The sequence below is a fragment of the Colias croceus genome, chromosome 15 (genome assembly GCF_905220415.1).
Source record: "Colias croceus chromosome 15, ilColCroc2.1".
NCBI classification, from domain to species: Eukaryota; Metazoa; Arthropoda; class Insecta; order Lepidoptera; family Pieridae; genus Colias; species Colias croceus.
In genome coordinates this window covers 2,105,267-2,122,782 of record NC_059551.1, presented here as the reverse complement: position 1 = coordinate 2,122,782, position 17,516 = coordinate 2,105,267, and the positions used below count along the sequence as shown (strand labels likewise).

Here is a 17,516-nt window from a genome sequence, read left to right as displayed (position 1 = left end):
TGTTAAATATACATTATACAATCTTTAATTGATACTAAATATTGAATTTCGTAAATTCGAACTTGTCTGTTTTCATTCTAAAGAGGATGAGAGTACCCGTGGAGTACCCCTTTATTACCTATAATGAAGAACACTGTATCCATGACGACGGTATTCAAAATACAAAGCTCGACAACTTGTTACGACTGTAAAAATTATTGTGGTAATTTTTTACTGCCAGGTGCCACTATGTCATATATGTCTGGTGTCATATGTGTCACATTATTATAGTGTAATGTTATTGATTCCGCCAAATTTAAAATTTTTATTACAAGTCTGCAAATATTCATTTTATATTAATTCTTATTTAAAAATCAGACAAGAAAGCTTTGTTAATGGATCAAAATCCTGAAATACATGATTGCATTGAAAAGTTTGATATAAAAATAAAATCTAAACCAAAGGATGGTGTTATATTACAACTTCATCACACAGTTCGTAGCTCCAATGGAGAGAGTCGACGAATTAGATTTTCAACAGCTTCGTTTAATGATGCACGAGAAAAATTAGCATGCGCCGATAATGTAGGAAACATTTTCATACTAGATTTCGCAGATTTAAAGTTTTGGAAACTCACTAGTGAAGGTCCTTGTACAGCATTGCATTTTTTCCCTCATAAATCCGACGTATTAATTGTAGCTAACAAAAAATATGATATTATTTTTCTGGATGTTGAATGTGGTACCATATCACTTACACTTTCAGGGCATAGTGCGCCGGTCAAACATATTTCTTTCTCAAATAACAAAATGAATAATCTACTCACAGCAAGTGCAGTAGAAGCTATTTTATGGGAGCTCACCAATTATACGAAATATTTCACTTTAAACACATACACTGGTGCGCAAATACAACAGATAATGTTTACTCCGGCAGGAGATTACCTGGTATCCTGTTTTCAGAATGATACAATCCAGATATGGAGACATGAAACTATGAAATCAGTCAAACAAATTATTCCAAGTGAATTAAAGCATATGAAAAGCATAGCATTCACCATGAATGGTAGGGCTATGGCAATGGCAGGTTTATCTCCGATTTTAATTTTGTTTAGCATGGATACTTGGAAGGCATTAAAATCCATCAATCTATCAAAATACAATATTTCTGGTGTCCAACATATATCATTTATACCACAAGTTTTTGATGGAGGTTCAAATAAGATTCTTGGCATGTTAAGCAGTGATTGTATCCTCTATTTTATCAATGTTGATTCACTTAAAATAATTCATGCAATATGTAATGAATCATCAGCAATAAGAAATTTTGTAGTAAGCCCTACTGGTAAATATTTTCTAAGCACATTACAGTTGGGTGAAGTCAACATTTACAATTCATCCTATGTTATGGACTTAGCTCTTGAATCCAAGGAAGATGAAGATACACCAAGTACTTCTTTACCTGATGCCAGATACACCAAATATGCTAATCACAAAAAACCAACAAAGTTTGAAGTTGAAAGAAGAATGCGCACTTGTATGGACAGTGCAAGACTGAGAAGAATTCTAATGCAGTATGGAGAATATCCAGAAAAATTTAGATCTGTTATTTGGCGCTCATTATTAGATACTCCTAAAAATAAGCTTGCTTATTCGAGCCTAGTTGACAAAGGTATTCATCCAGCATACAAAGATATTGAAAAACAATTTACAATTCATAGCTCTATGACCCTTAAGAGTTTAAAGAGACTGCTGTCCTGTCTTGCCCATTGGTGTCCATTGTTTGGAGTACTTAAATTTCTCCCGGGCTTCGTATTTCCCTTCGTAAAAGTTTTGCAAAAAGATCCACTGTTGCTATTTGAATGTGTTGCAACAGTCCTAATTAATCAATGTCAACTTTGGTTTGAGTATGCTCCATTTCCTCCCTTGAGCATTTTGGCAATTATTGAAAATATTCTGGCGGAACACGATCCGCAATTATTAAATCACTTTTGCCACCTTGGAGTTACAAGTCAAATCTATGCCTTGAGTATTTTAGAAACTGCTTTCAGTGAGGTATTGACTTGTTCAGAGTGGCTCATACTCTGGGATCATATTATCAGTAATGAACCAGCATTTATTCTTATGGCTGTTGTATCATACAATATAATTCAGAAAAACGTAATAAAGAGATTAAAATCACACGAAGATTTAGAAAACTTTTTTCACAAGCAAAATCCTATAGACAAGAAGATATTTATAAAGAAGGCTTACATGTTATTAAATGAAACGCCGGAAGATATTCATCCTAGACGTTTTTTTAAGACATTTACATCATTAGAAAAAGGCCTTTGTTACCAACAATTTACAGGTTATCCTAAAGCAACAATCTGTTTAAAAATAGCTAGAAAAGAGAAAAAGAAAAATAAGAGGGAAAACTACACTTTGAAAGAATTAACGACACAAAGCCAACGAAGAGAAATCTATAATAGAGTACATAGTGAATCGGAAACTAAATCAGCAATTAGTGATGAAGACCACATAAGTAAAAATAAACATGACCATGCACACAACAGAGGTGATTATACGAAAAATAAAGTAAAACATGACTTGATAGAAAGCATTTTATATCCAACAAGTATACACACGAAGAAATCTCACAAAACTTCTTTAAAATCTAATAAACATGATGAAAAAGGAGAAACAATGTCAAGAAGCAAGAAAGAAACTAAGCATAATCAATTAGAAAAAGAAATTGAGAAACTGTTGCTCAATTGCAGAAATACGGAATCTTCTGGTAGTTAAATTAATAAATCAGATGAAAATTCGAAGAAAACAAATAATTACGTTGAAATCACACATTTTATTTAGTAACCAGCCATTATTAGAAACAATGGAAAACAAAGTTATTATTCTTTCTTGGGTGCTGGTCGCGGGATTGTAGATTTTACATGACTAAATTTTTTCCTCGATGCGCTTAAATTCGGGGACGCCTCTGAGTTTAGTTTAGGTGTACTAGACGGTGTGAGTCCTTTAGGTTTAAATAGACCTGAAAATATACATTTTGTTTAATTTATTTACACACTTTTATTTCAAAATAATTAAATAATCTATTGAAAAGGTGATGCTTACTATTGGATTTACTAGTTTTAGCGTCTTGACACTTGTCTTGTTTCTTCTCTATTCTTACAGATGGAGGATTGTCTTTTTTAAACTTAAATAAATTCGGTGAAATGCGTCGCAGCCTGGATTGTTTATCTTTCGCTGTCGCTTTACTGACCAAGTTTGATGTTGACGCACTTTCGGTTCTCTTTAATCTTTTTGTTATATCGTCGTGGACGTTAGCTAAAGCCGATAAATTGGGACTCGAAGAAAATTGTGCTTTTCCATCATGTCCCTGAAAAATTTTCTTGATAAAAGTATTGACCAAATGCCTAAATAAATCTTTAGCTAGTATATTCCTAACTTACGTACCTTAAGCACAGATATTTTTGAAACATCAAGTGCCAGCGAAGACAAGGATGAATCGTTTTTACCCTCTTCACACAACTCCCTGATAGCATTCGCTAGCTTATTTTGTATTTCTTCAGCTCCTTTCTTAGCCGCTATTAGACTTTCCAGAATATTTGAAGAAGTTTGAACTTGTATGGGGCTAGAAATGTAACACATTATATACATAAAATAATTTAGAACTTACTAGCAAACCGCGCGAACTCCGTTTCGCCACATAGACACCTTTTCTTTGCTAACCTCACGGACCCCGAGACCTTCCCAACGAATGCAAAACCGTGGAAAACCCGACTTATTTTTATATAGTAGATAACATAGGCAGTTCGTGTGAGAAAACAGTAGTTACAGGTATAATTAGATGCACTGCAAACTTCATCTATCAACATCTCATACGACATTCATTTAAAAAAAATCGGACAAAAATCTGACTACACACGTGTTTTCTGAGGCATGAATTTCAATGTAAGTGTCTTCTATCACTTTGTTTTAACCTTACCTTGATGTTTTATTTCTGCTTCTTACACTACCAGGAGGAGATGTTAGCGTATAGGTGCATTGTCTTTGACACATTACCTAAAGAAAGAAAATAATAAAAATATGACCAAGTTTCATATCATACAGATAACCGAACAAGTTTGGTAGTTGAAGTAAGTTATTATCACATTAATAAGGCACCCGTAGTTCCCGTTCCTGTGGGATATCTGGGATAAGCTACCTACACACCAGATTTCATAGTAATCGGTTCAGTAGTATCTGCGTGAAAGAATAACAAACATCCATCCTAACTTTCACAATTTTTAAATTTATAATATTAGGATAGGATAAGCCACAACATATTTTACCTTTTTCTCGATGTTTGCGTCATGGTGTTCATTTAAAAGTTGTCTTTGTAAGAGACCTGGGGCCGGCAGCGACTGAGGTCCGTCCTCTGTTGCAGTCAACGTGTCCAAGGAACGATAACGAGCTGGTGTTTCAGATTTCAGTTGGAAATGTCTAAAAACGGAAATATCTATTACATAATGTAGCGACGACAAGCCAATTTACGAGCTATCGAATTTCAAGTGTAATACAAAGAAAGCACACACGGTAACTCGTATATAAACAGTTCGTGCGCTATGCATGAACAGTTATGGGCTTGTCGGAACGCGGGTTGGTCGCATAGGTTAAATTTTAATTAGGTACATAAGTTACAAATAAATATAAGTATGTAGTTATTGAAATATAAGTAACCTTTGCATATATATTTATCTTTTATTACACCCGCATATAACAAGCCCCGACAATAATATGAACACATGAAACAATGAAATAGTCTAGACAATAGTTTATTTCATTTTTTCAATAAACAATAGTTTATTTCATTTTTTCAGTAATATTTTACAGAAAACAAAGTTCTTATTAGTTATTATCTGTTTAAAGTGCTAAGGGTTTTGTTTCGATAGCTAGGTACAAACAGGGTTTAAACTTACTTTTGCGGAAATGTAAAGAACGGTGTAATACTTACACTTAAATGCTAAACGTACCTATTTAATTCATAAATAACGTAAAGTAACGTAAGTATAAAATATCTAATAAATATAATATATAACGTAAGTATAAAATAACGTAAGTATAAAAAAAGATTAATGTATTAAGTATTTACCGTTTCTCAGGTGTCTTCAGTTCTATCATACTAGTGGACTTATTGCCTTCCTTAGGCTTATCAGCTTCTGTCTCATTGTGTTCTTTTATGAATTTTATAATATCCTGTAATTCTTTAGTTAACCGATCGCGTTGTGCTCTCGGAAGACTTCCCAATATACCGCTACCACTTTCCTAAAAAAATGATATAAACGATTGATATAAATTTAAAACGAGCATTTTCTTAACTTGCATTCGAATTGCAAAATAATTGTAAATTCCCTTTTGGCATCACATTAACTTTATTTGCTTTTAATTTTAATTTTATTTTTATTTTGTATTTCTTCTTTTTGTTCGTTTTTTATTTAATTACATTGTTTGTCAAAATTGGTGCCAAATAAATGAGTTTGAGTTTGAGTTTGAGTTTTGAGTTTAAAAATAAATCATTCTCGACTCCACATAAAAATTTAATTAAAATCGGTCCAGCGCCAGCCGTTATTAGGACGACTTCAAAGACAAACCAATCCCTATAATATACCTACTAAATATCTCCAAAGAATAACGTCACCTTATTTGATTGTTTACCACCCGCTACACCAGAAACCTGCCAAAATCCACTGTTGCTTTCGTTAGCATTTATTGGACAGGAGCAAGATGCGTCTGTGCTTTCCATAACAACTAGGAGTCCAGAGGCCTGTAATTATAATTATACCTATCATAATTAAGAAATCTATACTCATATAATATAGTTGTAAAGATGGTTTGTACGCGCAAATCTCAGGAACTACGGGTCCGATTTGTAAAGTTATTTCACTGCTAGATAGCCTATTTATCGAAGGCTAAGGCTAATTCTCACGCTAAAACAGAAATGAACGGAAAGAGGCGGGTAAAACCGTGAGGAACAGCTAGTGTATGTAATAACAATATGAATCGAATATATACTTACTCAGTTCTTTAATTGTTATTATGAAAATTTTGTAATAACAAATTTCATTTTTTAAAACACGTACCTGGCAATTTATAGTAATAGTTTTGGCACCAACTTCTTGACTCATGTTTCCATCTCTCGTATCCAATGATTTTACACCAAAACCCAAACATTGCAGTAATGCGCATAATTCAACCACATCGGAGTAAGCGTCCTAAAAATTATTTCAAGAGAACGATTTTCTACATTTCTATAAGGAAGGATTTACAATTTACATATTTTGAATTCAGTTCAAATAGAAAGATTTGTAATCCAATGTGACTTGATAATTTATCATAATCTGTGATCATAATATTATAAAAGTCAAATCAATGAATTGTTTTAACATACAAGAGATAAATATTCTATTATTTCGTATAGTTATGAGAATCAGTACTTACCGTTTTCGTCATATTGTTTTATCTTAATATGCTTTTCTTAAAAATTATCAATATAATTTAAGAAAACACCGAAAACGCCTTTACTTAGCGGTTGAAATAAGTTTCAATAATTGTGAATGAGGGTAGTCCGAATTTATTAATAATTGTAACTTGACAAACCACAGAGTATATTCAATCGCAGACCTAAAATTGTGATGTCATCAATTTCTCTAAGATATTTTAAAAATTACGTGCGTACGTACGTAATTTAATATGTAACGACAAAATTTAATCTTATTTTTAGTGAGTTCGTCCGTTAAACTACTTTACAATTTTTTATCATTAAATGTATTGATTTACTATTTAAATATAAATTAAAAAAAAAATGGGTAGCAAATACGATATATTCTGTAATGTTTTCGAACGTTGATATTTTAATTAAATAATTAGCAGAATAACTAAAATAACTTCGTGAAATAAGAGTTATTTCACGAAGTTATTCTAGTTTATTATAAGAAAAAATAAATTCAGTTACCGTCTACCGACAAACTCGACACGTTTGTAACCGACTTCAAAAAAAGGAGGAGGTTCTCAATTCAGCTGGTATCCTTTTATTTACCTTTTTAATACTTTTAATTTACTTTATTCAAAATAACTAAAGGTACAGGGTGTTCAAAAATAAAACATCGTTTAATGTATGAATAATTCACAATATATTGATTCTAGATTAATTGTAGGTCATGTATCTTGGAGTAGCGGAGAACTTGGCATAGCTCTTGATGACCTTATTGACTGCTTCTAGGAAATCCTTCTCTGTGGCCACTTTGCGGCGAGCGCGGATCGCGAACATACCCGCTTCGGTACATACCGACCTATAAAAAAATTATTGATTAATAACATTTAGGACTTGCTGATAATATTCCTGATAGCTTATTTGACACTTTTGGACGAAAATTTTCATACATTATTTGTCGTTATAACTGACGGGTAAGGTAAACAAATTTAGGTAATAAGAATCAGGAAGCTGTGAAAACATGTATTACAAAGATATTACTGATACTAGCTATGCCCCGCGGTTTTTCCCGCGATGCTCCGTTCCTATTGGTCTTAGCGTGATGATATAATAGTCTATAGCCTGCCTCGATATATGGGCTGTCTAACACCGAAATAATTTTTCAAATCGGACCAGTAGTTCCTGAGATTAGCGCGTTCAAACAAACAAACTCTTCAGCTTTATAATATTAAGTATAGATTAGAATGAACATGTAAGTAGCCTTAATGTTTTGTTCCAAATAAATAATTTTTGAATTTAATGGTAACTAAGCCAACATTATTTCACAAAGTTAAATCTATAATAAAAATTATAGTATTATTAGTTGTTACATCAGCTATTTTTAGGAGTATAATTAAGTGTTATATTAAAAGTAAACCTTACATTGTTTATAGACAATCTATAGAAAATGAAATTTAACTTCACCTATTGGTATTATCTATTGATTTTTAACAACTTACCTAATTTCGGCTCCCGTAGAATTAGGGCACAATCTGGCCAACAGATCGAAACGTATATCCCTCTCCACGCTCATGGACCTCGCGTGTATGCGGAATATATGCGCTCGACCCTCCAGGTCCGGGAGACCGAACTCCACCTTGCGGTCCAGACGACCGGGCCTCATGAGGGCGGGGTCTAGTGTGTCCGGACGATTTGTGGCCATTAGCACCTGGATAGGAGTTTTTAGTTAGTTTTGAGGGTAGGGTCAGCGAAAAAAGTTGCAATTTTTTTCAGATAATTTGACTTTCATTCTATCAAATCTTTCAAGTTTACAATATGTAACAACATAATAAATTGAATACAATGCATTGTGATTAAATAAGTATCATACACAATAAAGAAGATATAGCTATGTTATAAATTTTGTTTGTAGCCTGTTACTTAATTAATTGTGCTATTTGTAAGCAACATTATAAAACTGTAGTAATGAAACCTAAATATGAAAATGAAAATATTTATACAAAGATGCAAGCTAGTCGTCGTGTCAGCCGTGGGACGTCCACTGCTGGACAAAGGCCTCCCTCAGGGTTTTCCACCACGACCGGTCACCGGCGGCAAGCTTGTCACTTCAATTTTTTTCGAACAATCACAACACCCTATATATCTATGTACATCCATAATAATCTAACCTTAATGTTACCACGTGGGTCGAACCCGTCCAGCTGGTTGATCAACTCCAACATGGTTCTCTGCACTTCGTTATCACCACCGGCCCCATCATCGAATCTGCATCACAACATATTTTGTATACTTACATTTCGTGCAATTTTTCAGTATGTCTTGTAAATATATTGATGTAAACACGAATTTATGTATTAAAAACTTTCTCAAAAAATACATATTGTTTTCTTTACAAGTTTACAAAGTAAATGTGCGGAAGGCAGTTTGGTCGCTAGTAATGGAATTTTAAAGGTCGCGTCATAGCAATACCGTCACGTCATGGAGTAAGGCAACGATTTTGGCAAGATCACACGATCTTTTTTTCTATTACAAATGAAATTTATAAAAAATTCATATAAAATGTACCACAACCTTGTTACCTACCTATTAGCAATACTTGTGCCATTAGGTGGACTGTGTAAATATTGTGATTTTAAAAATATTTTATATAGGAGAGTTGTATCAAAACACCGACTATATTCACGTGCGGTGTTCTTTCTTTACTCTCCATATGAAATAAACAAATCTATATACTTAAATATGTTATATATTTGCGTTATCGCTTAAACTGTACCACAATATACAGATACATACATTAAGGAAACTTCATACAAAATGTTCGAAATGGCTCCCCCCCCATCAAGCGTGTTTAGGAGGGTATTGAGGGGGATCGATAGTAGCGGGTGACACATCCACAGATTTTGAATGACAAAGATACATAGTATAGAAAAAAGTTTAAAGTGATGTCATTTCACATTAAATAAATATCGATTGTTTCAGTTTGTAGCCCTTTCAATAAATATATTTGTAAATACCGTATCTGACTACAAGTAAAAAAGAGACTATTTTTTAACCGACTTCAAAAAAAGGAGGAGGTTATCAATTCGGCCGGTATATTTTTTTTTTTTTTTTTTTTTTTTATGTATGTACACCGATTACTCCGAGGTTTCTGAACCGATTTACGTGATTCTTTTTTTGTTCGATGCAGGATGGTGTCGAATTGGTCCCATAAAAATTTTATTCGGCTAGGCCCAGTAGTTTTTATTTTATGAGCATTTTTGTCTGTATTCGATGACTTAATTGGAATGTAGCAAGTAACTTTGATTCACTTCCCGGTAACCGATTGAGCTGAAATTTTGTATAAGTGTGTAAATTGGATAGCGATGAAACATTATCATGACATAGAGCTGATTTGATGATGGAATCGGAAGGTGGCCATAGGAACTCAGTAATATATTGACTCAACTTTATCGAGTTTGGGCTCGTTTGATTCGTGTTGAAAATTACACTAAAAAGTATTAAATAAAATTAACTGCGTTAAAAACAACCGACTTCAAAAACGGAAAAGTAAAAAATAAAAAAGATTTGATATTATTAATTGCTACATATTATTTAGATGTGCTATTTATTAAATAGGTTTGAAGTCGGTGCCAAACACTAAGCGATTAGTATTAAGCCCGTGCACCGACATCAAACCTATTTAATAAATAGCACATCTAAATAATATGTAGCAATTAATAATATCAAATCTTTTTTATTTTTTACTTTTCCGTTTTTGAAGTCGGTTGTTTTTAACGCAGTTAATTTTATTAATTTCTATAGTGGCAGTATGAGTTTTAAATTATGTTGACATATTTTCTACCAAAATGATAGCTGCAAATAGTACCTATTAGGAGTCCAGTCTGTTTAAAGATCGTATCTATTTTTTACGCAATCTAGAAGAGCACGAAAATCTAAAAAAATGGAAACCTTTAAAAAATCTTGTTTAAATTTATGTGCATAATTACGTAAATATTAGGGAAGAAAAAGATAGATATTATAATTATTGTATTTTTATCGATACGTGACTTTACCACTTTGTCAATCACTAAGCCTGTCAAACTATTTTCTTTTTCATCCTAAAACAAAAAGGTATTTATATACATTCTATGCTCGTATAATAATAATTTTAATTTATTTTTGCATATTTTGTGTTTTTTAATTTAATTTAATTTATCGTTTTAAAAATAATTTAGTAGGTATACCTACATACAAGTATTGTTAATTCTGGTTTAAAATAATTATTATTGAATATATGTATCATACAAATATCAAGCATCATAAATAATTTAGGTACATTAAATACCCTTGGTCGTCCATAACAAAACAAGATTTCGAAATATAGCACTGAAAAAAAGTATTTACTTTTACAAGGTATATTTATACGGATTGTTTCTTCTTCTAAATTCATATTTAGGCTAAGTACACCATTTTTGTATTTTAACGGGTTTTAATCTCAAAATTACCACAAAATCATCTGTGAAAAAAAAGCAAACAGAAATATACAAGCCGAATTGATAACCTCCTCCTTTATTTTTGAAGTCAGTTAAATACCAAAAAGGTAACAGCCCTATAGCTACCTATACGTCATAATTTCATCGCAGGGGCTTAGTTTCCTAACTGTATGTACGTAGTACATATCTGTCAACTGTGACTGTACTGTGTAACTTGTTGCTGTGTAGCAACAAGGCCGCCTTTTGTACAATAAAGTATGATAAATAAAAATAAATAAATGAACAAATATATAGATTTATCTATTATAATCTATACAGTTGTTCATTTATTTATAACTCGCATACCGCCCGCGGCTTCGCCCGCTTTGTCTAAAACCTAATAAATTACATACTAAAACCTTCCTCTTGAATCACTCTATCTATTTAAAAAAACTGCATCAAAATCCGTTGCGTAGTTTTAAAGATTTAAGCATACAAATGGACATAGGGACAGAGAAAGCGACTTTGTATTATACTATGTAGTGATAAGTATTTAAAAAAATGTAACGATCACTAAAATGTACCACAATCCTTATGCCTATTGGCAATACTTGTGCCAATAGAGAAGAAAATTGTGATTTTAATTATATTATTATAGGAGAGTTGTGCCATACAGTGACTGTATTCAAGTGCAGTGAATATCCATACTCTCCATACTAAATAAAAAAATGTAAACATTGATATATTAAAAAAAAACAGTTACATGTTAAATAATATCATGAGCTGATTGTCATAAATGATGGCTAAACTAAGATGGCTATGTGGGCGAAATTCAATTTGAAAATAAAAAATTGACTTTTTAATGTAGGTAATTTAAAAAAGAGACTTTTGTTGTCTAATATTTGGTAAAATAGAACTATAATTAATCATGTTTTTATTAAAGATGCATAAAAAAAATAAGTAAGTAACCAAACTGTAACAGAACAACAACACACAAGTTTTTTTAACCTAAAAAAAAATCCACATTGAATACAAGAACCACCCACCTCGCTCCACCAATGGCGTCGATTTCATCAAAGAAAATGAGACACGCCTTCTTGCTTCGCGCCATTTCGAACAACTCGCGCACCATACGCGCTCCTTCGCCCACGTACTTTTGTACCAGCTCAGAACCTATTAAAAATAGATAATTAAAATAAGATTTTTAAGTGTAGTTTTAAAAAAATACAAAAATAAAACATTGCGGAATTAATTTTAAACATTTTTTTAATGTGTAATATTTTAGTGGTGTAATATTTATTTCTATTCGAAGCTATATGCTACGATTTTAAAGCAAACTATCTTTTTAAAATGGGTCATTTCCAATTCAGGAATTAACCACAAGTTATAGAATAAAAAATAGAGAAACAGGGGTAACAAACAAATCATTTATCTGTTTATAAAGCATTATTCACCATTTGATTATTCCACATACAATATACAATATAAAATTTTTAGCATAAATTGTACCACAACGTGTAGCCTTATTGGTAAGCTCAAACCAATATAGTTGTTCATTGTGATCCATGGAATAATGTTGGAGAGTTGTATCAGAACACCGACGAAGTTCATGTGCGGTACTCTTTCTTTACACTCCATTTTGTTTGACTCAAATTTCTCAAGGCTTTACCATTATAAATAACTAGATTTCCGCCCACGGCTTCGCCCGCGTTTGCAAAGGAAAACCCGCATAGTTCCCGTTCCCGTGAGATTTCCGGGATAAAAACTATCCTATGTGTTAATCCATGTTACCCTCTATATGTGTGCTAAATTTCATTGTAATCGGTTCAGTAGTTTTTACATGAAAGAGTAACAAACATCCATACATCCATACTTACAAACTTTCGCCTTTATAATATATATTAGATATCGTAATAATTTTAAATTATAATCCACGAGCAAATTCAGCTATAATTATGGAAAACATAATTTAATGATCATTTAGAACTTTTGCAGTACTTCCATATTACGACCCTATATCTGGCCGCGAGAACATAAATTACGTTAAGTAACATTTTTTTTTTAAAGTAAACATAAAATAACATATAAAAAAACATATTTTTGATGACGACGCTCTTGCAATATAGTATATATTGCAAGACTCAGCTGACTCACTTAACAACATACCTAGTATGTATATTGTGCCACCTCATGTAAAAAATATATTAAAAAAAGCGCAATATCATCCACACGACTAAATCTGAAATCTCCGGTAGGAACATACTTTACATAAGCAGTCGAAAGATAATAACACTTTCACACTTACCGATAACTCTAATGAAGCAGGCATCAGTTCTATTAGCGACTGCTCTCGCACACAACGTCTTGCCGGTACCGGGCGGGCCGAACAATAACACACCCTTTGGTGGCTCGATACCTAGCTTCACGAATTTCTCCGGCTGTGGGGATAAAAAGAGAATTCAATAAAAATGATTTATGTAATGTGTAAAGTCAATACTCGCTGATCAAGTAAGCATTGTCCTGTCGGGTGACCTTTATCACTATGCGATACAAACCTTTAAAACCTAACCTTACAAACTACCTTTAAAATGTTCTTAATTTGTTTACGGAGCACAAGAATTTTATGTTTATAGATAACAAAGGAAAGTTATTACGAAACATTGTGCAACTTAACAAAGATTTAGGATGTTCATTACCATAATACTTACCCAATATAATTATTTATACAATACAATACTCATTTACTTATTATACTCATTTCAACAGTACATCAACAAATGGTTATAGTTTTAATTCAAGTAAATCAAAACTTCAAAAGCACAATCTTAATGTTCCACATAAATACTGTAATTTACTACCTATAGGTAAGGCTTAAATAGATTGTGTATCGTCTAAAGACATAAGTACTCGCACTATTTATCATAATCTAAGAACTTCAACTCAGAGGCGGCTCGTGACAAAATTTTATGGGTGTTCACTTGAAATAAAACACTGAAAATACATGGTGTAAAGCAGTACAATTTAATTAAAAAAATGCTTATAAAGGAAACGCATACGTCTTTCTTTTTGGTGTGCAAAAATATCTATAACTTGACACAATCTATTAACCTTCGTAAAATATGTATGTTTTCATCGACACGGTCATTGAACTCGCGTATTGACTTTCGGTACGCGGAATCTAGTGCTTTACGAATGTCTTGTCGTCCGATAGACGCCAATTGCAGTTCATTCGACAAATGGTAGGTACCTACCGAGATTGTGAATGTTTTTTCATCTTGATTGAAAGATGAGCTAAGTCGTCAACGCCCGTTTCAGTCCAAGCACTCTCACCTCGGCCGCCGCGCCCGCTTCAAATAAAAGACACGGAAAACAAAATAGTTTGTTGCTTTCATGTTCATCACAACCACACAACCACGTTGTTTTCACATATTGTTCGGATTTAAACACACGCGTATATTATGTTTTCGTTTTTGTCGTAGGTACATTTTTGTGTAAGGTCAAGTTCAGGCCGTGGCGGTCCCTTAGCTTTCAATTCAAGCGGAATTTGTAACGTTTTAACACACTTAATGAACGCCACATTATAATTGTCCATTTTAACACTCACAAGTAATACTGATAACTACAGGCTATTTCAACAGTCAACACGTATCTTATGATTTCAATTAGAAAATTCCCGAATATACATTCGCGATTTCGCGCGCGTGCAGTCAAGTTGACTAGAGTGTTTGTTTATATAGGCAACGTCGCGCGAAATAGCTGTCTTGTGTACGGGCGCGCGGTAAAAACGAACCGGCAACGTTTGCGGGAGCGGCGCTCCGAATTTTGCTATTTTTTCATAGAAAATCTTCTGTTTCACGCGTAGGACTCTGACAAAACTATCTCTTTCACTCCTATTGGATTTCGTATTAGAAAATGTACTATAATTATATTTTTTCATTGGAGCGCAATCGTGAGCGCTCCGCTACGCGCGTTTTATAATACAGTATTATACCTGCAGGTGTATGGGATGATGGAATGATGGATATATTCATTGGTATTGCCAATAGTTTTTTACGATTACGATTGATTTTAAATAGTAATAATTAATATTAATAATGAAATTAAGGAGTATGATTTTATTATAATTATTTATGGGAGTTCACTGCACCAGCGCTCCTTAGGGCGAGCCGCCTCTGCATCAACTTACATGCAACAGCGGAGTCTCAACCACTTCCCTCAGCTTCTCGATCTGCTCCTTACAGCCGCCCACGTCACTGTACGTCACATCTGGCTTCTCTTCAACCTGCATCATGGTGACCGTGGGGTCGATTTTAGGAGGCAGCGGTATGTGGATCTGGTACTTGTTGCGATCGACGCTGTTATGAATATTACGTGAATATTATTCCAGGGTGTATTAGTTTGATTTCATTATAATGTGCGAAAAGATTATGGAAAGAATATGAATATTAAATAAGAGGTTATATTTAATTATTCTCATAATTTACCAGAACTAGAATAATTCATCGAAATAATTAAAAAAACTTCTGAAGAGTCTGAAGTGAAACTTCTTTAGACGCATTGAGAGTAAAATACAGTCACATATTAATAATATGGCAACGATATTGCTATCTTTGAATCTTGACAAAGAAGTTTCACTTCTGACATGTAGGCTCAGCATATCGTTTTTATTACACTTTATGTTTATTGAAAAAGAGTTTATTACATAGTTTAATTTTTTACCAAGTATTTGAACTTATTATAGTTCTGTTAATTATTATTAACAACATTTTGTTCTTTACTGATACAAAAACTACATATTATTTTATTCAGTAGATTATAGTTCAAAGTAATATCCCAATTACAATACTCATTGTATTGAGCTTTTCGCAGTGAACTTTACTGTAGGAGACATGTTTTTGAAATACTGTTTACTCAAAACAGATTTCATGTACTGTGTCTCCAAAAGTATTGACAAGATTTAAAAGTCTAAGAGCGGCCGTACATGGGCAGCTCGAGTAGTTAAGGGCTGAACGGTCAGTCGTTGACTGCTCGAGCTGTTGCTACCAACCGCGCAGTTCGGGCTGCAAGCAGTCACTCTCAACTGCTTAAAGCAGTCCATGTACGTCCGCGCTAGTGTTTGTGGTAAATCTACAGTAAGTAAATGAAATATAACAGACCAAATAATAAAAACATGCCTGTATTTTTGTATTAAATTGCATTCAATACTATTTTGTTTCAAAACTTCTCTCTTCAGAAGGACTAACAAATATAACATAATAAGCCAATTTATTAGCAAGTAAATTTTAAGTAAAATGTGAGATTTCTTGATCATGAGTAATATTGTTAATTAAATTTTACTGCAACATTATAAAAAAATAAACTAAAAACATGAAACTGGTAAAAATATCCTTATAACTTACCCAACTCGCATACCCTCTTCAATATCAGTGGGAGCGACAGAGTCTGCAAGGTCCACAACAAACTTTGCGAATTGCTTTACATTGATTATGTATTTAGGATCATTTGAATCAGCGTTGATTATCTTTGTACATCTTGCTACCTGTTGAATTATAAGTTTATCGTTATAGAAATAGTTTCATTATCCCTTTATTAAGACATTTCATTGTATTAATTTATAGTTAAAACACAAGGTACTATTATACTGTACTTATTGCTGGTAAAATTATCATGTAGAATATGTTATTTAAACTTGTATTAACAGATACCACTTTCCACTCTAGCATAAAGTGACTAACAACATTTTTAATAACTCAGGCCCCGGAATCACAGACACAATAGACAATCTATTGTGTCGTGGACCGATCGAGCCGCTCGGGGCTCAATGGGTTAAAACAACAGGTCACTGAAATTTGAAGTTTTAAGACAATCATTATCCGCTACTTTAATTTAACGTATATTGTAATAGACTGAATTTAAAGTAAGAAAAATACCTGTAACGGTTGTTCATTTTGTAATGTCTGTTTATCAGCTGCTAAATCCCATAAAGCAGGCGGCGCTAGACCTGTGTCTGACTCCTTGATACCAGTCAGTTCATTGACCCTCTTCATCACTGTTTGGATGCCTTCTTCCACTTCCTTGATGATCTTTGTGTATTGACCTTGTCCCTAAGGTATGAAATATAGCTTATTATTATTGGGCATATGAATATTAAGGCTGTAATTTACTATAAACATGATAAAACTTACATATGATTTTAAGAGTGCAATGTCTCCTTCATCGAGGGCTGAAAATTTGCAAAGACATTGTTATTAAAAGAACAATCGAAACGAAAATAAAACACAATTTAAAAGAGATTATTAGATAGTCTTACATTTGATTTCTTTTTCAGGTTCTTCTTTGTCATCTTTAACTTTTCGCATATCATCTCCTAAATGATCAGGCATTTTGTTTTCTTTTTTGAAAAACTCGCGGTTTTAAAGAAATAATCTGTATTTATTATGAGGAGATAAACAATAATATATTTTAAAATTTTATGAAATTTATTCTACAAGTCACGGAGTCACCATAACAATATGAAGTAATAATTTTTAGCCCTATAATGCAAAGCCGTAAAAAGGAAAATTCTAAGTGCAATGAATCAGTTCTATAATATGTTAAAAAAAGATGTACACCAAGTAC

General features: G+C 32.8%; 3 protein-coding genes across 3 annotated transcripts; 1 reads left to right on the top strand and 2 right to left on the bottom strand.

The window, feature by feature from the left end:
• Window positions 1–345: 345 nt before the first annotated feature.
• LOC123697680 (TBC1 domain family member 31) lies at window positions 346–2,807 on the top strand. Its single transcript, XM_045644198.1, has one exon. It carries the CDS (start codon window positions 375–377, stop codon window positions 2,760–2,762), a length of 2,388 nt encoding a protein of 795 aa, XP_045500154.1. The 5' UTR covers window positions 346–374; the 3' UTR covers window positions 2,763–2,807.
• On the bottom strand, window positions 2,801–6,574 carry LOC123697693. Its single transcript, XM_045644225.1, has 9 exons — window positions 6,456–6,574; window positions 6,098–6,229; window positions 5,656–5,781; window positions 5,110–5,282; window positions 4,310–4,460; window positions 3,964–4,040; window positions 3,432–3,609; window positions 3,090–3,354; window positions 2,801–3,006 (listed from the first exon to the last, which is right to left on the bottom strand). Exons 1-9 carry the CDS (start codon window positions 6,465–6,467, stop codon window positions 2,867–2,869), a joined length of 1,254 nt encoding a protein of 417 aa, XP_045500181.1. The 5' UTR covers window positions 6,468–6,574; the 3' UTR covers window positions 2,801–2,866.
• Window positions 6,575–7,123: 549 nt separating this feature from the next.
• On the bottom strand, window positions 7,124–17,408 carry LOC123697690 (26S proteasome regulatory subunit 7). Its single transcript, XM_045644223.1, has 10 exons — window positions 17,209–17,408; window positions 17,084–17,121; window positions 16,829–17,002; window positions 16,298–16,437; window positions 15,085–15,253; window positions 13,204–13,336; window positions 11,945–12,071; window positions 8,616–8,712; window positions 7,947–8,155; window positions 7,124–7,306 (listed from the first exon to the last, which is right to left on the bottom strand). Exons 1-10 carry the CDS (start codon window positions 17,279–17,281, stop codon window positions 7,162–7,164), a joined length of 1,305 nt encoding a protein of 434 aa, XP_045500179.1. The 5' UTR covers window positions 17,282–17,408; the 3' UTR covers window positions 7,124–7,161.
• Between the last annotated feature and the right edge of the window lie 108 nt (window positions 17,409–17,516).